This window comes from Psittacula echo (assembly GCF_963264785.1).
Source record: "Psittacula echo genome assembly, chromosome: 5".
Lineage (NCBI taxonomy): Eukaryota > Metazoa > Chordata > Aves > Psittaciformes > Psittacidae > Psittacula > Psittacula echo.
The window spans coordinates 5,255,032-5,279,693 of NC_137739.1; the positions used below are offsets into that span (position 1 = coordinate 5,255,032).

Sequence of the window (24,662 nt, forward strand, 5' to 3'; positions counted from 1 at the left end):
CATAGGGCTGAATTTTTATGTGCTGTAGTACACTGGCAGAATAGAAGAATCTGATGCACAAAGAAACTTTCTTTTCAGGGTTGAATAAGGCTTTTTTTTTTTTCTTTTCCTTTTTAAAAAGCAGATACATAAAATACTAGTTTTCTGTTGCCAGTAAGTAAGGATGAACACATTTCCTTGTCAGTTGTATGATGCCTTCCCTCTGCTAGCAATGGTGAGCTAGAGGCTGGGTTGAAGAATGTATGGGATTAATTTATTTGGGTTTAATAGAAATGATAATTTTTCAACTGTGAGCTGTGCACATGGTGTCAGATACCAGTGTCAGAGTGGCCCTGTCCTGAGGCAGGTGAATAAAGCAGCTTCACACTTGTGCGAGATTGCCACTGCTTGAGCAGTGAGGGTAAGAGGAATGGTAGTAAAAAGAGAGGTTTTTTGAATTCAGAGATGAGAAATACACTGAGATAGAAAAGCAGGCTTGTGCTAGAGATTAGCGGTGGAGAGCATTCTGCTAGAAAGGAGTTAAATGAAGAAAAATCATAAAATTATTTCACGGCAGCAGGAGGTTAGGAAACATAACTAAACATGTTAAACTTACTGTGAAGCGAGAGGACCCCAGGGGTGTTTTAGTCAGATAATATTTAATTTGTTGCAATGTCAGTTGTATGATTGCTTGTCAGCTGCCATATGTATGTGCTATAAGCAAAATGAGGCTTTTAGAGACCATGCACAATTTTCCAGCAGATAGTAAGCAGGGGATTTATCAGAGACAGATTAAAAGAGTTACAGTGCATTTATTTGCTTTGGTCCATTGCCAGGATATAAGGCAAGCTGAGCCCTCTGCAGAGAAGCACTGGAGGTGAGGGACAAGAGCTAGAAAGGAAGGACTATAAATCTGGAGAAAAACCTATGGAATAAAAGAACATGTAAGATGCACAAGTATTTTTAGGTGTGCATTGAAAGCTGCCTGCTGAGTGTTTGCCAGAAGAGCAGTCAGATTGCAGAGGCTCTCCAAAATGTAAGAAATGAAGGTTAGGAAGCTAAGAGTGTCTCTGAATGCTTTGTTCTGGCACTTAAAAGAAGCCTTTGATTGTCTTTCTCAGGCTCTCTGCCTATTCTCACTGCGGTTTGCCAAGTGATTGCCTTCCCCAGACTTCCAACCATGGGTGGAAAGTTGGTGTTCAACCTTAATAATATGCTACCTTTCCTAGCAAGAAAATGGCTCTGTTATGAGAGTAGCAGAAGTGATGAAAACCATCAGTTGTAGAGAGATGATGGGACAGATAGAGATGCTTAATTCCTGGTTTGCTGTGTGTTTGTGGTTACAGAGTGCATCAGTCTGTCTGACCTCTCCCCCTGTTCAGGTTAGACACAGATAGAAGTACTTCAACTTATAGAGAATAAATATCTTATTTTGTTGGAGAAACCTTGATTGTAGGGCACAATACATCTGAAGGGCTTCTTTATAGGTTAAATCCATCTTTAGGCTCCTGCAATAGCCTTGTATTGGCTTGAGGGATGAAAATGGAAGCAGAGGTTTGATACTTAGAAAGTCACATTTGAGAGGCAAGGATATTTTGAAAAACCATTTCCTTATGTTCTTGTCAGTGTAAGGGTGGAGAAATCTGCTGCATGTTTTTGTTTTTTATGGAGTTAACAGGCTTTTTTATAAATGCTGTTTTAATTGAGGTCTTGAGTAGAAAGTCAATGGTGTGTACATACATACGTGTCTGCAGTCAGTTCTGATTTGCAAAGTAATGTGAAAATAGGTCAGCCACAGAGAGAAATGTTGGGAAATGGCTGCAGCAGAGAAGGAAGCTGTTTGGAGGTTTGGGAATAGAAAATTTTGGTTTAAAGATGATCAGTACAAAAGTTAGGGTGGTAAGAGAAAGAGAGGAACTATTTGCCCTCTGGTGAGAATAAATGCTGCTGTAGACAAGGAGGATGTGAGAAGTTTCTGGTACTTTAATTTTTTGCTTGGTTTTTTGGCATATAACTCTTGGTTTGTTGTCTGTTCTGGGAGATTCGAGCAGCTCTTGTTAGCAATGCTCCAAGAGCAGTTGAGGGGATCTGGCTCCCTTAGATGCATTCCCATAATAGCAAAGTCTGACTGAATGTGCCTTTAGCTGCTGAAAGTTCTGCTTTCAGGCCCCGCCCCTACTTCTTGGGTCTTACTGTCACTTTGTGTTTACTTTTCCCCCGTTTTCCACGAGGCAATGGGATGTGAGTGTAGACTGTCAGGAGAGAAGCTGATTACAAAGTAAGGCTTAATAGTGTATCAATCCCTCATCAGTTCCTCCTGCCATTACACTGGGGCAGAACCTGTTAATTGTCTGTAGTCCCGTGCACATTCCCTAGCTAATGCTTCCCCATGGTATATAGTACAGCTCCTGTATCCCTGCAAGCTTCAAGTGGGATGCACGTGTTTCCTGTAAGGAAGGTGCAAAGAGAAAGATACCAACTGATGCTGCAGCCCATTAACAGTGGCTGGTGTCTGTGTTGCTGCATAGCACGCAGGGCTCTGTGCTTTGCTTTTATGAATTTCATCACTTTGATACAAATTCATTTCTCTAAATTAGGGATGTTGTTGAATTGTAATCCTCCTCTTTGATAAACTTATCACTGAAGTTGACATTTATCACATTTATTGTTTGCCTTTATTCAGTAGACAAGTTACCTGTCAGAGAAGGAAATTAGACTGGTTTGATATAATTCATATTAAGGCTCAGTTGATTGTTTCTTGTCCCTAATTCTTCTCTAGTGCCAGCAATTTGATTGTTAATGTTGTTTTTTTGAGTATTTTATGAGATACCAAAATGTTGAAGTGATTTATAGTTGCCAGAGTCTGTATCTTCTCATCCATCCTTCTTTTAAAAGGTTGGATCTGTTCCTCTGTCCTTTTTTCAGGGGCTGTCCTGTCTTTTGTGAGTTCAGAGGTAGTTGCTCCTGGACCAGAGATTGCCATGACTAATTTTCCAAGTATTCTAAGAATATATTTGTCAATAGGTACTGACACAGTCTAATATAGTTAATTTTTATTTCTGGCCATATTTTGGCTAACGTTGCCACACCTAACACTGCTAATTCTGTTTGTGTTAAACATCTGGTCAAGCCCTAGTTACCATCTCCCTTTTTCTATGTATGTATTTGCATTGCTTCAAGCCAGAAAGCAGAGAACTCTGTTACACAGTCACCTTTCTCTTTTATTTGTGTTCTTAACGAAGAATATTTAACTAAATTGTACCTGATTGCAAATAGCATCTCTTTAATGCTGAAGCTCCATATCTTCCCTCAGTCTCAAAATTTTCTCTTGTTATGACTAATTTGGAGTTAGGAGTCTGGGGAGGAAGAGGAGGGAGAATCTTGCCACTGATTTCCTATAATGAAGCAGTCTATTAACATTCTCCAAAAATTATCATTAATTAAACAAAAAGCTCACCTAATGCTAGGAACAGGAATATTTCTGTGCTATCAAAAAAAGCACTGAGTGGGAAATAGCATTATGATTCCACTTTACAAAGTCTGTCTCCTCTGCCAGGCTCTAACCCAAGCAGAAGCGAGAGAGCAAGTGAGCTGTGCATTTGGGTTGTGGATTAATAGTTGAAGTTCACTTGTGTGGAAATAAAGCAGATTTTCTGTGACTAGAATCTGTCATTAAAAAGCCATTATCGGAACCGACCAGCACAATTTCTGCTCTTTCATGGCTAATGACAAAACAATATGTTCTTTAAAAAACAACCCTCTATTTTCTTTCAGAAAAGGGGCAGGAGACTCACCAGAACAGAAGCGAGTGAAAAGAGGCAGTTGAAAGATTTATTGATCAATAAACCAGACAATTACAGCTTGTTTATGAAAAGAAAAAAACAACCCACAAACCCCAAACCTCGGGCCAGCAAGCAACACCGAGACTCTAATAATGATAACTCTGGCATCCAGCTTGAAACCATAAAAGTCAATAGGAAGATATAGGATTTCAATAAAATTATGACACTAGATAAACTTTACCCCAGGAACAAATTTTCCCTGGGTGTGTGACTGACTTCAGTTAGATTTGTAACTTTAATTTCTTTCTTATTGATTTTTCTTTGCTTCAACTAATTAGGAAGTCTGTGGTGAATGGTGTGGATGTATGTTTGAGGAGGGGTAAGGAGCACCAACAGGAATAGGCACTGTGTTTGTATGTATGTATAGAAGGTCAGATGGCTTTGTAAATTCCTGTGGCTATGTTTTTACTGTTCAGTTGCTTCCAGCGCACAGTTGAGAGTCCTCAGTGTGCTAATACTTAAAGCTGCAGCTGCCCTTCAGTGACATGGAGGGTGTTGGTAGGATGTTGACGGTGTTGATGTGAACCATTCTCAGGTGTTTCCCTAACACGAACCCCAAAATCCTGGAGGAGCTCACTTATATTACTGCTGTTTCTAAACCCTCTGGTAGCCATTTGGTGTGTGAGTGCTGGGAAAGACTTGCCCTTAGCCTCAAGCTGCTTGCCAACCAGGTTTAATGTTGACTTTACATAGAGGGAATAGAGGAGCTATGGTGGAAAGACCAGAGAGAGGATTTATTTTAGGGCTGTCATTTTGCAGAGTTGCCTTCCTGTACTTTCCCATAGCAGATTTCCATGGGATTAACTCTAGTTTGTGGTTAAGAACATAAAACATGTTTTCTTTTTAGTTACTTGTGCAGTAGTAGGAGGCAGATTTGTTTGGTGAATGGGCTGTTGCTGACAGAAGGAAAGGAAAGGAAACTTCAACCTTTGAAAAAATCACTCTCTTTTCTCTTTTTCAAAGTTAGATCTCCTCAGACACAGCTGCAGGCTGCAGCACCAGAGTTTGCTGCAGGGCATTAATTTCCTAGGGTTATAATGAACATCAAACCCAATTATTCTGGTTTTAGGGCATGTTTAGAGCAAGCTGCAGTTCTGTTCTGGTGTTGATTTGAAACTGGCCAAGGTGAAGAGCACCTGGAAGTGTGCCAGTCTAAGGTCCACGGAGAGTTAGCAGAGATACCCAGTGCTGGGTAAATTTTGGGAATTCCCAGAGGAACTGCTTTTCACTAGCTTTGATAACTACTCTCCTGCAAAGCAGGAAAGCAGAGGTGTTGGGAAAAGGTTAGAAAGGCTATCTGAAAGTCCCTGGCAAAGTTTTTAATGGAGCTTGGGGAATGTTGCATTGGGGATGAGGAGATACTGCAGCAATTACTAAATTAGGATTGCATTTTAGAGAATTTTTTAGGCAGAGGACTTCTCAACAAGAACTTCTGTGTTCCCTGCCAAACTGACAAGATCTTTGAGGGAGGGAAAAGCTTTCAGTAAGTGCTCTTGATGGGGAGACATTTGAAAAAGGGAGCTGGGGACCACTTGTTGAAAGCTGAGAATTGATTTCATTACAGTGTTAATATTTAGAAGTAATTAAAGAGGAGAACAGAACTCCAGGATCAAGTGTTTAGTTGTATCACGCTTTATTTCAGCACCTTCCAATGCAGCTTGTGCTGTGCTTATCACACGTGGTTTGTCTTGAGAAGTTTACTCTTTCTTTAAGAGAAAGGCTTTGAAGGACAAGATCTGTAGCTGATTTTAGGGCAAAGCCAGCCTGTAGGGGTGTCCTGCTCCCATGCAATTTTCCCATCCTAACATGAAAGCTGAAGTTTGTCCTCCTTGCAGCTGAACAGCTCAGGGAACTGCTAGGATCTTGCTGGGAATGATTTGAATGACCTAATGTTCACCAGTTAATTGGAAGCCAAATGTGATGGGAATTGCCAGGAGTCCTGTTTGCTTTTCAAAACATGCTAAGGATTTTGGGACTGCCCTGCTGTACTGGAGAGAACATCGCAGTGTTAAATGATCACAAAGATGCTGAGTAGAAAATGAGGCTAGAGGAGTGCTCGGAGTACAGAGAAAGAGAGGATGCTGTAATTGCAGATCTAATTGCAAGGATAGCAAGGCCAGGTTGAATGGGGCTTGGAGCAACTTGGTCTAGTGGAAGGTGTCCCTGCCTGTGGTAGGGAGGCTAGAACTAGATGAGCTTCAAGGTCCCTTCCTACTCAAACCAGTCTGTGATCAAACGAATACCTTCACTGAAGGCTGTCATTACATTCTCATCTGTGCTCTAGACAAGATTCTGCAATAAAGAGAGAGTGAAAGTCACCTCCTTAGCAAAAGCAGTTTGCTTTATGGAAAGTGCACTGGGCAGATGGGGTGATGTGAAGGGGAGGGAGGATGGAACAATCCTTTCTTCTGACTTTCATTAAAAGCCAGGTGTGGTGTGGCTGGGTTTGTGTTTAATTCTGCAGTAACATGAAATTATTTCTTTTCATATATCTGTCAGGTGAATAATTCTTTCCAAACTATGTCAAAACTGTTCTTTCCTTGGAAAAATGTTTCTCCTCAGTCAGGCCTGAGCAAGGAGCTTGTAATAGCTTCCAGTACTATTTATGTTAAAACCTGGTTTTATTATTTTATTAACTTGGTTCCTGTAGCCTCAGGCTGTCCTTTGGTCTTAGTGTCCTTTTACCTGCTGACCAACCATCTTGGCTGACCTTTCAATCCATGACATGCTCTGAACACATGCTGTACCTCTGGCAGTGCCCTCAGTATTATTTTCACACCTTGAATTTGCCTGTTCCTTCCCTTCCCCACATGTACACTTGCTATCCATGTTCAGTCTTTGACCTTTAGATTTTGAAGGAGGAGATAATCTTTGTATACAGGCTTGCTCAGCTGAGCAGTTGGCATCACCTCTGCTGTCTGCAATACAGCCTTTTTCATTTGGGAGTGGGGAAAAAGGACCTTTTTGTCTACCCTGGCAATTCCTGAAATCCCCAATAGAAGAGGATCCCAGCAAAGCGTTTCAACGCAGCCTGGCTGGGTTTAGGAAGTGCTCCAGCTCCAGTGCAGTGGTGATGCCTAGTCTGGATGTAAACTGCACAGCTGTAAAGCTGGGTGATCTTCTAATAATTTTTTAGATGTTTGTGATGGCAGAATTCACACATGAGAACTGGTTTGTCCAGAGCACTTGTGCATTCCTACAACAGGACAAGCTAGAAAGCATCAGCAGCAGCAACTTTGACCCTGTTCTGTAGCCTTACAAACATGAAGGTTCTTTGTGCAGTTAAAACACCTCATCAGCTGACTGATCCCTGTATGAGTACTGCACTGTAAAGAGTAATCTCCTTAAAACACACCTGACTGCTGGCAGTTTTCAGCCTTTTGTCCCCATTCTTCTTCTTCATCAATGCCTTAGAGGTAGGTGTTAGGTGCTGTCTGAAGTTGGGAATGCATTAGGAAATACCTCAAGCAGGAGTCCACACAAGAAGTTTTACCTTTAGCTTTCAGCCCAAGCTTTATACCTGAAAGGGGAGCGGGATCCTTCTCTTTGTCTTTGCACCTGCGTGATTAGTGAGCCAAACACATTGTTTGTGAGATTGTTAACCTCTGAAAATGTATTTATTGCAACACTGAGTGTTGCAATGTTTAATGAGTGATAACGCACGTACCATATAGAGGGTATTTGCTCTCTGCCACTTTGTTCATTGTCAAATCTGTTTCATTTCTGTTGTGACAATTCGTTCGTTCGTTGCTGGAACTCTTTGACAGGAAAAATATCAAGCACTACCCTAAATATTTTGCTGAGGAAACCCGTTCAGCCACATTGAATTAGAATAATGTCTCCAAAAAGAAGGCAGGCTCTGTTTTCAGTTGCCATCTGCTTGTTAGAATGTATGTGTATTGCTTTCCTGCAAGGGGTATGTGGTTTTATATACACAAAGACAGTCTAATTCTTCAGTGTTCAGAGCAGCAACATTTGTTCTGTTAGAACTGTGTATTCATCTGGGTCTTGATGCCACTGTGAAGATGATGAGTGTCTCTCCCATCAGGGTTTTGTCCTTAAAAGAATAATGGGCAGAGATGTAGAATGGTGTTTTGGGAACTCTCTCCTTGGAGTGGGTCAGGGGCTGTATCCCTAAAGGTGTTTGCTGTTCTTCCTGACAGGAGCGTGATGGGATGCGAGCAATTCTGGAGTCGTATGACAGCGAGCTGACCCCTTCGGAGCACTCGCCCCAGCTGAACCGGCGCATGCGTGAGGCTGAGGAAATGGTGCAGAAGCTGCATGCTCATAACACTGAGCTGGAGGTAATAAAGAAGCATCATGCTCTAAATCCAGGGGTGAAGTAATTGAGATCTGTAAGATTGGATTGGCTAGTGAGGTGATCTGCTCTCACAGAACACAGATTTGCAAAATTCAGGTTTCAAAATCCCAGGATCAGTAAGAGCCACAAGTTACTATTCTGCACCTGAAGCTGGCACAAGCCAAGAATAACTGTCGTTGGCATGATGAGTGTGCTTTGTGTTAAGCATAGCTGTACTGCATGGCTAGAGTGCCAGCCCCTGTGAGTTAAAGGGTTGTATATAAGGAGAAGGAGTAATGAAATGTTGGAGGTTTGGTGTCTTTTCTGTGGTCTACTCTAAGTAACTCACTGTATCACCTGTCTAGCAAGGTTCTTCTGTATACAGTGTGAGTGATTGTGTGTTTGTAAGAGCTTTAAGGGTTGAAGAAGGAAAGTGTGTGTGTCTGCTGTTAATTCTTCGCTTCTTGGCATTGGGCCTGATACCTCAAAATACCAGTAATTATTAAGTGCTTTTAACTAGGTTTTGTTTAAGAAAAAACATTCTTTCCAAAGATAGAAGTGTTGCTTGAAGTTATTCTTCCATTATTTTCAGTTCTCTTTTGGAAATACGTAGTCTGAAATGTGGCTGTGGTGAGGTAAATGCTAACATGCATTTGCCAAATACTTCTCCTCCTTCGTGCTTTGTCACAGTGGAATGGGCTTTATGGTCATGAGTTGAAATGTTTAGAATATGTCTGTAATCTTAAAGCTTGGCGGCTTGATTACATAGGCTTTGCAATAATCCTAAGTATGTGAGTTTTCCTTCCTTCATGTCTAGTTCCATCATCATAAAAATTTATAGATGCCATAATTCAAATGGAGTAAAACTTATAGAAATTGATGCTCTTCAGGTTCATGTTCAAGCCATAAAGTGCATTGTCCCACTGTGCACAAAACCCAGTTGCTTCTGGTATCCTTGAAAATGCTCTTTTCTTGTATTGATAGGTGGGGACCTAAGTCAGGCAGTACTGGCTCTAGTGACCTTCAAAGCCTTAGGAAGCAGAGCGGTGTGGTGCTGTATACATCAGTAGCATAGTGTAGATCCACTCTATACCTGTTTCTCAGAAAAGGAGTGCTGGAGAGTTTTGAACAAGTTGATAGGTTAGCTGGTAACATCAGATAAAATGGGAATTTGCCTGAATTTGTCTGTCTCAGGATGTTTCTCTGTTGCCTTTTGATCACCACGCTGCTTACCAGCAGACAGAGCGGGATTAGATGGTGCTGACATAAAGTGAAGGTGATTATTTCATCCTGTTTTCTTAGTTGTTTCCAACATTGGCTCTGCATTGTTGGAGGGAGATATCCTGAATTGTTTCCCTGAAGAGGTCAGATGTGCATGGTGTCTTTGGGCAATAGTGAATTACCTTTCTTTCTTCAGGTGAAATCTTGGAAGAGTATGGGAACCAATTGCTACAGCCCTTTAATTATTTATAGGGTACAAATTCCAGTTGTTTGTTTTTTTTTAATGGATATTGATTACAGGCTACACGGAAAATTTCAGAAAGGAGCTGTGTTCTCTGGAGGCTTGTTGTGTGTAATGTCAACCCTTCAGCCTTTCAAAGACTGCTAGAAGCGGGATTCAGAGATCTGGTATTCTCCTTGCCAAGTAAAATGTTATGCTTCACTTGATTGTGTTTGGCTTTCTGACTGCAGTGTTGACTGCTGAATCCCAGCTATTTTGAGATCTTGGGAGAAAGTTTTTTGTTCTAGTAGAAAATCTGAATACTGGAAAGGGAAACAGAGGTACAGGCAAGACTCCTGGTGTTTCATCGTCAGGAGCAGCAGCTGTAATCAGCTGCCTGTAGATCAAAGAACTGGTCGATAGCAGCTATTAATAACTTCTAACATAATGCTCTTCACCCTCCCAGCTCTGCTGAGCCTCCGTACAGACTTTAGAAGTGTTGACACCTGCATGACTTGCAAGCAGAAGAGACAACAAGAATGAGGCACCTTGGAGCCTCTGTTGTTTACAAGATGTGGGAGGGGTGGTGGAGAGGAAAGGAAAAAGGAACTTCAGCGTAAGTCAGTATGGCAGAAGGGTTCTGAGAGCCCCTGGTGTGGATGAGTTTGGGAGGGCAGCACACAATCGGCTTGGAGAGTAGGATGGAATAATGAGAGGAGCACATCTGGGAGCATCTGCATGTGGCAGCAAAGCAGCAACATGCAGAGCTATTCAGATAAGATCTACGTGAGGTTTGGGGTGGCTGCAGAGAGACTGATGGATCTGAGCAGAGAAGGCCTGGCTGATGCTTTTTGCTAGGCTAAATTGGTTGAAGTGTGGAAAACAGTTAAAATCACTAGTTTCCGGGGGATATACCACTGCAGGTACCCAATTACGCCCACAGAGGGGTGCTGCTGGATTTACCACCACTGGGACATTGTGTAGAGGAGCAGCACTTGCACAGTCCCTGTGGGCTGCATCTCCACGGGGGAGGCTGCAGGTGTTGCTACGGTCCAGGAGCATCTTGAGATAAAAAAGCCCTTGAAACCCCTAAGGCAAATGCATTTTATTGCATTGTATTTTGTAGCTTCTGCCTTCCAGCTTTGGTCATAAACCTTAAAATTCACACCATGTACCTTGTCTCTCCTCCCTGACTTATCACAGCTGGTTTTCTCTTTTTTCTACAGAGTACTTAATTTACCAAAATCTCCTTCTCTGCTCCCTACCAGAGAGCGCTTTGATACCTTTTATTTTCTTGTTTTTTTCTGGCTGCCCTAATCTGTTACCACCAGCCTCACCTCTGAACAAACCATTGAGGAGAATCAAGTGATGTTCTTAAGAGGGATTTTTCCTTATTCTTAAAATTGAGATTTTTCCATCTATTCCAGCAGCACTGTGTGAGGCACGAAGCTCTCTGGTGGAGACAGAGTGATAGTGATAGCACAGTAGGAAAGAGGAGGAAGCCATGTGGGATTAGGAAGGTCTTGGGCTGAGGCAACAGCTTTTAACTCATTAGGGAGATGAGGTCTCTGATAAGTCCTCTGCTTGATGTATAAATGGAGGTGAGAAGCTGTCCAAAAGAACACAAGGAATGAGAGAGGTGTGTGCAAACCCTGGAGGGCTGTGTGTGAGTATTAATGTATGCCGGGAGGATGGAGTTTGGTGATACACTGGGTCATGCCTTACTCCCTCCTTCCGCAGCCCTCACTGGGCAGGAGAGCTGCTAGGGAGCCTGGTTGTGTCTGCGTCACAGACACTGCCTGGATTACAGATACCTTTCCAGAAACTGAAATACAGAAGAATGCTTTCATCCCAGATCACATTGGAGGTGCAGTGGTGCTGCATAAGAGCTAGTCCTATCAGAGCCTGATAAGGCAGAGGACTGGAAAGCAAAGAAAGTCTGATGGGGAATTTTTAAAATCCCCTTCATTGATGACTCATGAGAAAAGCTGGATTTCTAGTGCATGGACATACAAACAGATAGTCTGATCTGGGACACAAAATGATTGCCTTATCCTCCCCAGAGCTGCGTGCCCCCAGGCCAGCCCTTGATCCATAGGCTGATCTGGCTGGAGATGTTCAAGAAAGCACCTCACGTAGCATTAAATATAAAACAGGGGAGGTGCAAAGAAAAATGCCATCTGACATGGTGGCTGGAAGAGCAAGCTGGCTGTGTCAGCCTATTTCACGTGGTTAATGAAGTGTCACTCACCATCTTCTTAAAAGTGTGTTTTGGAACTGAAGAGGGAATGAGTTTGTCCCTGGCCAATCTCCTAGAAATACTCAAACAGAATTTTAGTAGCTGTATTTATATCTTGGCATGGAGTTTTCTGTTTTGGTGCTGGTGATACTAACAGTTTTCTTGCCAATCTTGGTTAACTCTTACTATCTTAGCTCCCAGAACTTCTGATTTCAAGGTAAACATGACAAAGCAAGAAGCTTCTCTGCAGGCAGCAGCTACTGTGAAAAAGCTCTGATGTGGAGTTTAGTGTTTGAAAAGTTAAATCCAGCTGCACAAAAGAGCAATCATCATAAATATAACTCCATTAATAGCGATTTTATTACAACACACTTGCCTCCATATGAAACTTTAATGAAGAGAGATTTGCAAAGAAGACTCATGCTGACACCTTCAATGGTCTCCAGCATTTGTTACATTGAGAGATTTACACTGTCTGTGAGCACCATATGTACTCTAATCAGTTAATTATGAGTCTGACAGTTTCAGCACATGAAATGCCATATGCTCTGTGTTTTTGTTCCACTATGGGGCATTACTGGTGACCTCAGAACTCATTGACCAAATATTGTCACTTTAGCTGCACCTGATAACTGCAGCACATCTGCTGGCGATAAAAATTGTGCATTGTTGATTCTTGTGAAGGTAGCCACAAATCTGCTCTTTGTAAAGGGAGTTACTTACCAGTCACCCCTGTGTTTAAAGTGCTTAAATTTTATGTGCAGATGCAATAAAGTGTTTATCTGAGAGTTAACAGTTTCTCCTTGTCTCTCGCCCAGCTTCCCCCATCAGTGCCTTTCCACTTTTTTTACATTCTTATTTTTGTTCCTTTTTTCCTTTCTTTGATCCACACTTGATGTTTATCTTGCTTTATCCCTCCTCTGCTGTATTTCCTCTCCTCCTCAAAGGTAAATTGCCTCTTTACATAGCAGAAGAGGTTTTTGTGATGATGGGAACTTTACAGAGAAATTTCCTTCCATCTGTGCAAGGTACAGAGGAATTTGTTTTAATTTCCACTTCTTTTCTTCCTGCTTTCTCTACCTCTCTGCTGCCATCCAGCCTTTGGCACTGTTTTTTCTCAGTGACAGCTGTAAGAAGCAGTGCTAAGATTACTCTGCTCTCTCCGGTTGTCCATAAGGTTCAAATCGAAGTCACTAGAGCTTTCCTGCCACTCCAGTACTGCATATGTTTCACTTGCCCAAACTTCTGCTGTCATTGTAGCATCTTATCTGTGACTCATGGGGAAGAAAAGAGGCTCTCTCTGGAGATGACGCTAATGTGCTCCATGCATCAGCTACCACTGATTACTGAAGCAGTCACAGGGCTGGACATCATCTTCTGACAAAGCAAACACCTTGTCGAAATAGCATTTTGAACCTGAACACTTTGGCATCTCTAGTCAGACTCGAGCCTTCCTGGGAACCACTGCAGTCCTTTGTGTTCCTTTTCTAAAGGAGAGCAAGTCAGGCCCCCTGTCCGCCAGCAGTCCTAGAAAATGGATTATCTTGGGTTCTCTCTTCTCTCACATGTTTCATCTTCCTTCAGACCTAAGTGACCTTACCAAGTCTGGGAGCCATTAGTTTCCTTCCCTCCCTTTTCCACCTGCCAGTGGCTGTGTTTTGAGAAAGCACCTTGCAAATAAGCACAATATAAATGAGGAAGTCAAGTCATGAAGGGGCTTAATGATTTGTTACAGGTGACAGTCCCTGCTCTGTGGAGGAAGAATGCCTCTCAGAACAGGTTGATGCTGCAGCAAAGCCTGTCTGTGTGTAACAGATTTTCTGTTAGGCCAGACTAGATTTTAAAACTCAGTTGCTATTAATTTTTTTGAGGAGAGTCCCATTTTGAATCTGTCCTGAAAGTTAGTAACTGATGAAGAGAAGTGGTCCATAGCACTGCCTTAAGTATAAGTAGGACATATCCTGCACCAACCATCATTGTTTTCACTACAGGTAGATTTACAGGTATTTTTAGTGTGTGGATGCTCTGGCAGTTTAAAGAAGGCTTCAGCTCAGCAGTTCCTAGGCACCACAGCTAACTGGAAGCAAGCCTCCATCTTTCTCAAGAAGTGAGAATGTCCTGACACCAACTTGCATAGAATAAATGAAATCGTTAAGTAAGACAACATTTGTATCTCTAACCTATGATAAGCTGCTTTATAGAGAAGCCCCCAGAACCAAGCAGCCTTAAGGACCCTTTTCACACTCTTGGCTTATGTTGAAGTGCGTGGGTCAGAAAAGCATTTTCCAACTCTGCTGCTCTCTTGTGCTTTGAGTGCAGTACAAACAAGGGGAGACATTGTAATTATCATCACTTCTTGATGAAAGTCACTCTCCTGATGTAGATGCAGTCCCTGACACTGCCTCTAGTTCTTTACTGACTAGATCGTGTCTTTGGATCTCTAAACACAAAGATTTCTAGTAATGATAAATGTAAATTATCACCTGTGCTAGCAATGCAGGGAGCTTAGGATGGAATCCTGCTGTCTGAAGGGTTTCAATCTGCAGGAAGCATACCTGTGACTCTGCTAATATCGTCATCTTGCTGTCTAGATGTGATGCTTAGAGGACGTAGGAATGCTCCTGTACTTGGCCTCTGAAGGCTCTCTCTTCAGCCCCAGGCAGATTGATAGATGCCAGCAACAAAAAGATTTTTCCCTCCCCTCCCACTATGCTCCCTTAAAATGCTCTTGGTATGTACAAATCCTCCTGTAGCCTCTTCTGGTGATGTTACGAATAATGAAGCACAACCGAGGCTTGACCTAGGAAATTTGGGTTAGCTTCAGATGTACCTGGCTATACAAGACAAGAGAAACAGATGAAGTGGGTCTCGAATTCCTACAGAAGATTTAAAACTGGATTCTTTCTTAGTGATGTTTTGGAAGGGGGAGATAACTGATGTGCAGTTATGAATCATGATGATACCCCAGTAGAATAGGGGAGAACATTTCACACAGTATTGAGAGCTTTAGAACTCTTTACAGTGGAAAGCCTGCACGCCTGTGCCTAGAGATACAGGCTCTGCAATTAGATGTCTTTAGGTGGAAGAGGAAGCAAGAATACATATGGACTGGAAGCAGTGGCCCCATCTGCAGCAAATGGCAGCAAAGATGTCACATGAAAGAGCTGCTCTTGTGCAATATGGTGCATATCGCCTCCTGTGGTGAGCATGAAGCAGTGGGAGCAGGGGACTGAAATTGGGTTGCAAGTAACACAGTGGTAACATGTCTCTTCCCTCACAGATGGAAAACAGAAGGAAAAAGGTCAGTTGAGCATCCTTGGGGAATGGGGTTAGGAGCAGGTAGCTTCCAGCTTTTGAAAGGGAAGGCTTTGAAAATGCAGAAATATGTTCTTACATCTTATGCTGGTCTCCATCACTTGCTGTTGAGCACAGCAGTGTGGAGGGAAGGGCTGGGAGTCAGTAGGGAGGTTGCTGGACAGGTTCCTCCATGCTTGCACCATTTTCCAGTGTTGTTTTCCACACTTACAGAATTGTTTGGGCTTTTGCAATGTTGGAAAACATTCACCAAGTAGGACAAGCTTCATTTTGCATTTAATTCAGAGATTTAACCTCTTTGAATCTTTTACAAGCTGGAAATCATGGGGCTTTTATGTAGCACTGCTCTCATCTATGTGGACTGAGCCCATGTCACCGCTGTGCCCCATGTCTGGAAGCAGGGTTTCTGGTTGGGAGTACTTGAGTGATCCTTGGATGGGAATGATCAAAGCTTCCTAACACCAGGATACATTGTGTCTTTCTGAAGCAGGGTGGTGGCATCCTATTGAAGACAATGCCACATCCATCCTTCCCAGAGGTGCTCTCAGGCCAGTACATCTTGCCTGTTTTGAACCATGCTGGTGATCCAGGTCTCAGTGCTAGCACAGATGTAAGGTTGATGTTTAATACCTCCTAATTATTACAACTGCTACTTAGGAACATTCTTGCACTGATGAAAGCTTTAGTAGCTTGTGGAAACCAAGCAGATCCAGGGGGGGAAGGAAGTAAGTATCCTGTGAAAGAAGTAAAAGCTAAGACTGCACATTGGGATAAAGTTTTACATGGAAAATGCCATGGAAATTGTAGCTATTCCCTAACTCTGCGTTTTATTAATGACATTAAATAGTGCTTGTCTGGCAGCTTAAGAGATGTTCTGAACTTGTTGAGATTTGTTGATTTTTATAATGATTGGATTTGAATTCTATGATTTGAAGTGCTTCATAGCAGAATAATTACCCAATCTCTGAATAATTTAAGATTTCAAGTATGTATTTGTGGTTTTTAATTCGCGGTGATGGTCTCTTGTAAGAAAGAGGGATTAATATTTTTAACTATTACTTTCTATTTAAAAACATACAGTAAAGATTCTAAAGATTTCCTGCAGGGAAAGAATGATAAAGTTTGTATGTATGTGTGCATCTATTGTACTTGGGATTCATTGTGTAAGGGAAAACAAGAAAAAGGAAGAAATGATGTAGACGTAATTTATCTGCTCCATCCGTCTTCCACATAGTGAAAAGATGAGACAACTAATACTCCATCCATGCATACTTGATCTTGAAGCAACACAGGAGCAAGAACCCAAGGGTCAGATCTCATGTAGGATGTCACTCATTTCTGCCCACTGTGGTGCTGTGGGCTCCAGCTACAGAGTTTTGTGAAATCCTGTTACCAAATAGTTACATAATATATAATATAGAAACATAAAAAGTGCTTTGAGGAAACAACATCCATGCAGCCTTATTCCCATGCTCTTGTGGATCCTAACGCTCCTGCTCTTTGCAGCTTGCAAGGTTTATAAGATGCACTTTAATATACTTAATACTTTGGTTATTGTGGCGATAAGAATAACGGTAGTTGCTCTCTTGATTTGCTTTTTGAAGCCCATTGATTCTTTATTTTGGCCTTAATTACCAGTAGTAGAAGAGGTGTTTCTTCAGGGAACTAATTAGTCTACAAAGCCTGGTTCAGTCAGTGCTTGAGCACAGTTAGTTGAATGGTGCCTTAGTGCAAGAGCCAATTGCAATTGTTTTAATTCAGAACATACATAATTATTCACCCTTAATACTTCTCTATAGTCATGAGTTGCATTTGCTCACATACGTTCACCCTGTGGACTGGATTGTCCATGGGCTGCAGCATCTCCATTTCCCCAGTTTGGCTTCATATTAAGGTCATGAATTAAGAGAACAGCACCACTGCAAGTCACAACAAACAGAATTTAAAGGAAGGTGGCTGGAAATCTCTCTTATTTTTCTCTTTTTCACTGCAATGTGACCAGCCTACTGATATTTGGAAGAGGCTGGGGAGAGAGTAAGTGACAAAGCCAGCTGATAGGAGCTTTCACCAAGCTGTGAACCAGAAGTAACCTGTTGATATAGATCTCCTCTCTTCAGGGGTGGTCCAGGTAAATTGCAGGGAACAAGTCTGTTTTCTCAGAGGCTTTGCAATTTATCTATTTGCTTTAATCAGTGTTAATGTCACATGTGCTTTGATTGTGCTAAAAGCTTTTCAGCAAAACAAACTGCAAGTCCTAAGTTTTGGAAAAAGCCACAGTCTTCCTGCAGTGCAAGTTGTAACATTTTTCGTCTGGATTTTATTTATGCTGTTTAATAAAACAACTAGTACTAGTGTACAATACATGTGCCATGAATCCAATTTTGGTGACAGTAACACAGATATGAAATGCATGACACATTGATTTGACATATTGAACTGATACATGTTTTCAATTTGTTTAAACAACTCTAATAGCCTTGACAGATGCATACTGATATTTCAGTTCTATCCAAGACCACTGTAAGAAGAGAACTGATTTCTGGTTTAAAGCATTGATTTTTATCTCTTTTGTGCTCTCATGCCTGCATTCCACAATGCAGACTTGCAAACGTGAGTTCTTGTCACATCAACTTTACTTCCTTTTGGAAAACGATAGAAATAGCTCTTTTTCCTTTGGAAAGCTGATTCTTGGAAGAGTTGCTAAACCTAAATGCCTTTAATTTTTAAAGGACGTCAACAAGCTTGACAGATTATATGTGACACTATTACTGGTGTATAAAACTCCAATGATATATTGAGTAGCTGTGAATGTGAACAGAGTAATTATTTTGTAGAGGTTATTTAAAGTAGATTAACTTGTGTAATGGGAGAGCTTTTTGAGGCTTCTTTGTGTAAAGAAGCCAGCATACATTATTTATGTACACAAAGAAAAGATGAATATCTGTATCAGTGTTAATTTATGGGAGTATCTCTTGAGAGACCACAAACTCTGAATTTTTCTTAAAGCCAAGGCTGTGCAATGCAGTTGGGAACTGGTAGAGACCGTAAACTAATGCTCTTCTGGGTTTTATTGTTGCTAAGCTAGTTATTACCAACCCTACCTTTGGCAATTACATTCTTGCTACTCTTTATTAGCAGTTCACATAGATGCAGTGTTCTTCACGTCCTAGTCATCTGTTTTATTCCCTTTTATAAGATGTCATTTCATTAGGGGAAAATGCAGCCTTAGGGTAGGTCAGTTCCCTGACCTGGTTTCTCAGATATTCAGGTGTGCTCCTTTGACCTCTGTGCTTCTAGTTGTACCTAGCAACATGGGAGTGCTGGTTTCTGAGTATTCTGTGACCTTTTGGATGAAGAAAGGTGTTACGGGCAGCTATGAGTGATGTCTGCACTGTGGTGGAAAACCCCCATTTCTCTAGGTGGGAACATTCAGCAGTGGTTAAACCACGCTTGCATATTTGCCTTCTGTAATGTGGGTATGAAAGGGCAATAGCAGCCACTTGCAGAGTGCTTCAAGAAAACCCTCGTTCTTCAGACAACCTCAGCTTGAGGCATCTGGGCCACCATTCTTAGTCGGTGGAGATTGCTCTGTCTGAGCCATTCACTCAAAGCTCATCTGAGCGTACTTAATTGTATCTCAGCTGCAGCATGGCAGCACGCAGAGCTGTCAAGAAGAGAAAGCTGTTAGCATTATGTATGGCATTTATTTAAAGTAGAGTTGCTCATTGTGCTTGGCAGAGGCTGCCTGGGGGCTTGTGATGAGTGCAGAAATACCTATGCAGATGTATGTAATTCCTGGGAATGTTTATAACAGTATAAATGTGTAATTAGTCTTCAATTCTTTCAGCAGACATGGCAGCAAACATATCCAAGCTTATTTGAAAATTTCAATTCTTTTTTTTTAATGGATTATTATGACCTGAGAGGACAATGTCGGTACATGTGTGTCCCTACATATGTGTTCCCAGTGCGTACACATGTGTTCAGGAAAGCATATCTAAAGAACTCCACGTGACTGACGTTATGCTCTTAAAATAACAGTGTCCCAGGCTAATTCTACAGGCTTTTTATTGGTTTGCTGTTTACATACATTTCTGAAGACAGTAGGTGAGACTCTCACAGCTATATAGAGAAATGACATTTATCTTCACAGTGCAGCATGACCTTATCCTTCATAAGTGGCATTTCCTCTCAAGATAATGAGCACCTTTTTATTTAGGCCAGGCAAGACCCAAATTCATTGTATCTGATTTCTACAGCCCATCAACACTTTACACATTGCTGTAATTATTGTGGATATTAGTTTCTGTTACATTCCATTTGCTCTTTGGATTCCACTTGTTCTTGTTCCTGAACAGCAAAGGGGGGAGAAAGGTCATGCTGGAGTCTCCATGAATACCTGAGAACTGCTGCATGGCACAAATACAGCCACAACAAATGCACGTTTTATGCACCCTTCCTGCATGGCCTCTTCCATAAAAAGCAAGACATTTTTAGCATGGGTCAGCCTAGGCTGGACAATTAAGCTAGTGTCACCCTGAGGCCAGCCACCTTTAGGCAAAGGGGAAGCTTTGTAGCTGTTTATCTGCTTGGTTAAGAAGAAAGGAAATTTAAGCGTGAATAAAAAGGTTAAAATAAAGAATGTTCACAATTCCTACTTGCAAATCTTTACAGAAGGGAACTGTCTGTCATCTCCATGTTGCCTTACCCTGGCTCTGTTGCTTGATTTAACTTTGCCGGCAGCATCAGCTGTGTGTGTACTCACCATCTCTCCTAATGCCCATCCACCAGCAAGCCTTTACATGCCTCTGAAACGGCACTCCCAGCCTTGGAGCATCCCGTGCTGTGTGATGGGGAAACAATTCACTGCATCTTGTGCCTGTGTGGCAGGAGCTAATAACTGAGATGATCTTAGCATATGTTCTGACTTCTCTCCTTTCATTGCCAATTGGAGATCTTTTATGTTTTTATAGCATGGCTTTGCTAGACAGGCATTCAGGTGCAGGAAAACTCAAAGGTTTCTAATGGGACCATCAAGCTGTTTCACCTTTTGCCTTGTCAGTCTGCATTTGCTAGAGTGAGAAGCGATTGGGAGTTGCTGGATTGCTTTCCTGAAATGAGATGCTGTTTGGTTCACTCAGAAAAGATAAACACATGCATCTGAAAAATACCATCCTGTCTGGCATCTTCTTTGGCAGTCTCAGCAGAAGGGCCAAGGAACAAATGGACCATGTCTAAGGTAAAATTGCAGTGCTCCCTCTGTAGTTAATCCTTTCAGCCCAAAACTGAGAAGCACTGATGGGGCAATTTAAGGAAATATGCACTTCTGTTCCTCCTGCTCTATTTTATGGATAAACAAGGTGCTTCGGCCCCAGATTGATTAATCCCATACTTTGCCCTCACAGTTAATCTCCTGCAAGTTTTTACAATGCAAATTAAACTGGTGGTTGGCAAACAGAGAATAATACTGTGCCTGTCCTGTGCAAGGATGGTTTGTTTACTTGTTCTGTTCCTGTCACTGCAACTGGGTTTTTACCCCTTGCATACCCTTTCCGAACCAAGTAAGGGAAGATATTAACCGATGGAGTTTAAAAGTTTGGGTTACAGACCATATTGACAGCCTTCTCCACCTCCCTGCAGGAGGAAAGGATTTAATTTTGAGAAAGCTGTAGATCTGTGCAGAGCTGGCATGGGATAAAGCCTCCATCCCCAGAGGAGAAGGCTCTGAGGAGGTCCTGGGTTGCTCGCTGACAGACTTCATGTGCTCAACAAATCTGCCATGGAGCTGCAAGATGGGACTTTGTAGGAGTAGTGAAGGATCTTAAAGCTAGTAGAAGTCCTTGGAAAGAGAAGCCAGAAGGTTATCTGGACCAGAGGAGGCCACAAAGATGCTACAGGGGCTGGAGCACCTCTTCTCTGGAGACGGACTGAGAGAGCTGGGCTTGTACAGCCTGGAGAAGAGAAAGTGCAGGGAAGACCTTATAACAATCTTCCAATACCTGAAGGGGGCCTACAAGAAATCTGGAGAGAGACTTTTTACAAGGACCTGTAGTGACAGGACAAGGGGAAATTGCTTTAAACTAACAGAGGGGAGATTAGACGTCAGGAAGAAGTTCTTCCCTGTGAGGGTGGTGAGGCACTGGCAGAGGTTGCCCAGAGAAGCTGTGGCTGCTCCATCACTGGCAGTGTTCAAGGCGAGGTTGGACGGGGCTTGGAGCAGCCTAGTCTAGTGGAAGGTGTCCCTGCCCATAGCAGGGGGCTGGAACTGGTGAGTTTTAAAGTCCCTTCCAACTCAAACCATTCTGTGATTCTGCTCCTTGGATTCTATGAGAGCCTCCTTCAGTCTTGAATGAAGGAGCATAGGATTAAGAGAAATAATTTAAAAGAATGATTAAGTTGGCTGCTTTGATGAATGCCGGGAAGCTGGAGGCTGGGATGCTGTGGGCAGTCAGACTGGCTGTGGGAAAGAGGAGGGTGAGCAGGCAGGTTAGAACAGGAGCTGTGAAATATAAGTTCTGGTTATTTTGAGAAACAGTTATTCAGTGTTATCAAATGGAGTTTATTAGAAATTTTCCTGCCAGTGCTTTCCAGAAACTAAATCCTCTCTGGGATTGACTCAGATTCCCTCAGCTCTTTTGCTTATTGACATGAGTATTTTCACTTTTCTTATAATGTGATGACTGCTTAACTGTAACAGTTTTGAGTCCACTCCTATTTTGGATGACTCTTACCACAAGACGCCTGCATGAACACTGCCAGTGCTTTGCTTAATGACTGCACTTAAGAGAATGTTGAGTCTGGTATGTAGAAAAGACTAGAAATGAGTCCAAGATAGCCCACAGGAGCTTGAGTTTTCAGATAAGACTTTACTGATAACATAAAAAAGCCTTCTTCAAGTAGTGAGTATGTGGGGATCTCCAAAGCATCCTCAATCTTAAGTCACAAGCATCTTTTCCCTGTGTACTTATGGTTTGAATAGCAGCGTTAGTTCATAATGTAGAGCCTGAGACCTGTTTCTGAATAACTGCACCAAAGTCAGCATCGTGGCTGGGTGTCATGTTTTGTGTGTGATGGTGCTGCCTCTGCTACCTCTTTACTCCCTGCTTACCTCACATGTGTCACAGTTACTAACTGATGCTCTGACGTACCTTCCACCATCCTTCATCCTTCAGTCCTCTGGAAAACTAAAAGAAAAAACATATCTTCCTTCATACTTCATACATGAATATCTTCATGTCTTTTTATCCCTCCTTCCCACAGCCCATCCTTTATTGTTTCTTCACATTTTCTCCACATTTCTTCCACCTTGTTAGCCACCTCCTTCCCAACAAACCATTAAGCAGTAACAACAGAAAACAAAACTCTTGCTCTTCCCTTCAAGTGCTTGCTTTGCATTTGATGCCTATTTATAGATGATTCACTTAAGCCATGGTGGCAGTCAATTAGAAATGTGGTGAATCCTCCTTTCAAGAGCGTGCCAAGAGAGGATCTCTTTAGTTTGCTTCCTTCTAGATGAGTTTTGCTGGAGCCTCTGCAGTGTGCTTAAATCCCACTGGGACTTGTTTATTTTGAATAAATTCTCAAAAGTGGAAGAGTTTTGTGCTTACAAAAGAAGTTACAGGAGCGTGACCGTGCTGCACAGGGATGTTTGCTTTTATTTGAGGGTGCTTGTTATCTTGGAGGACTTTTTACTTTTTCAGTGTAAGGACTGTTAACACCTTTTCTTTTTCCCTTTTTTTCCCTACAATGTCAGGCGAATTCTACCTCTAAAGTCTGTTTGTAGTACAAAACTGATGAGCTATAACATTATAATCATAACTGGTGACTGTCTCTGTGGCCTTGCAAAGGTCATGCAATCTGTGTGCTTTGGTTTCTCCTTTTGTTGAGCAGGATTGGTGCTAACCATCTTCAGTCTTTCATGGGGCTTTGGAGAGGTGGAGGAAGTTTATATGAGCATATCCCAACCAGCAAGGCAGGAGGTGTGGGTGAGGCACAAGTACATCACAGGTGAGATGTTGCATGAGACCTACATTAATAAACTCAGCTGGACTTCTGCTGGCTCCATGGGACATGCTGAGGTGTGGAGCATTGCCAGGGGTTTTGAAGTCAAGCTTGTCTGCAAGGAGGCTGGAAACCACTGCTTTATGCAATACCTGGCACTGCAACTGCTGGCATTCTCCTTCAAGGGTAGGAGCTCTTTGCTGTAGGTAGGAATGTGTTAGGAAAAAGTACTTTGCAGGGTTGGTTTTTAATGCTGCAGATCACTGGTAAGGACTAAGGTTGGTTTTGCCTTTCCAAAACGGATTTTGAAAGCAAATACTGGTTTAGATTGGATCTGTGCATTTGCCTGAGTCTCTGAAAAAGGGTTTTAGTAGCCAGTAGCTGTACTTAGTTTGGGGGATTTGTCCCCTTTTTCGTCTGCCCCTTACTGCTCTTTGTCTTTATGCCATGGTACCCTGGCAGGACAAGGCAGAGTCATTGGGGGGCTGATAGAGAGCAGGCATAACATTTCAAGAGAAGTTCCTGATGGGCCTTGGGTGTGAATATACCTTCTTCAGTGGAGAGTCTCTCTGCTAAACTTGCCTTTTACAGATAATACAACAAAATGAAGGTATGAAATTAAGGAGGACAATTACCCTGTTTGGTTTTTCATCTCACTTCCTATGATGGGACTTGATTCTTTACTCTGGGCCTTCATGTGAGTCATGATTAGAGCAGCCATCGGTGCAGATCAGCTGTGCTAAGCACACTGTGACATTTGGAAATCCCTGTCTGGAAGGGAAATTGAGCAGTGAGCTTCTGCTAATTATAGTAGCTGTGTTTAAGATATAATGTTTGCTTTATTGGGCAAAATCTACACACCCAGACTAGAAAAAAAAACTACACACCCAGACTAGAGACTGGAAATTCTCTGGCAACAGAGACAGGTCTTCAGCAAGCGTGTTCCCAGGGCAGAAGCAAGGGCAATACAGGCATTGCTTTGTCAGAGCAAATATTGCAGTCTTGTCTGGGGGGGTCACAGTGTTGTTACTTAGCAACTTCCAGAAGGGTTTGAAATGTGTTGGAGACCCTCTGAGGCTTAGGCACTTCACCCACTGCTCTGCTGGATGCCAAAAATATGGTGGCTGAAATTTCTCAGTCCAGGGGCAGTGCTGGCTTAAACCCCTCCTTGACCTTTATTTGAGCTAGCACAACCTGTGCAGTAGTACAGAGAACCAGGACAAGAAACCAGAGTAAAATGAACCCAGAAGAAAACAAGTTTGATTTCAACATGGATTTTCACTTCCTTAATGGCATTTGCCGGCTGGCTCACAACAATTGCACTGGGAAGTGTGCCAACATGCCTGAGGGCTCCTGTTGGGAGTCTGTTTGTGAGGTACAGTTAGAGACAGGGCCACAGCACACACACATCATTAAAGACATGTTTTCTGAGCTATTACTGCACATCACCAACTGCCAGAGAGCCTTGGGCAGCTTAGAGAAAGGCTCTGCCATGGAGTGTTCACGTGTGCTAAGGTCAGATTGGGTTGTTCAGTGGCCTTGGTT

General features: G+C 42.3%; 1 protein-coding gene across 3 annotated transcripts in view; it reads left to right on the forward strand.

Moving 5' to 3' along the window:
* The window catches only part of MAD1L1 (mitotic arrest deficient 1 like 1), a 296,765-nt gene that overhangs the window by 152,410 nt on the left and 119,693 nt on the right, over positions 1-24,662 (forward strand). For 2 of the 3 annotated variants that reach the window (XM_080617371.1, XM_080617370.1), the window contains exon 12: positions 7,985-8,125. The exons of the other annotated variant lie outside the window; for it this stretch is intronic. In XM_080617371.1, coding sequence (XP_080473497.1) covers positions 7,985-8,125 — 141 coding nt within the window. The remainder of the gene's footprint in view (positions 1-7,984; positions 8,126-24,662) is intronic. 3 annotated transcript variants of the gene reach the window in all.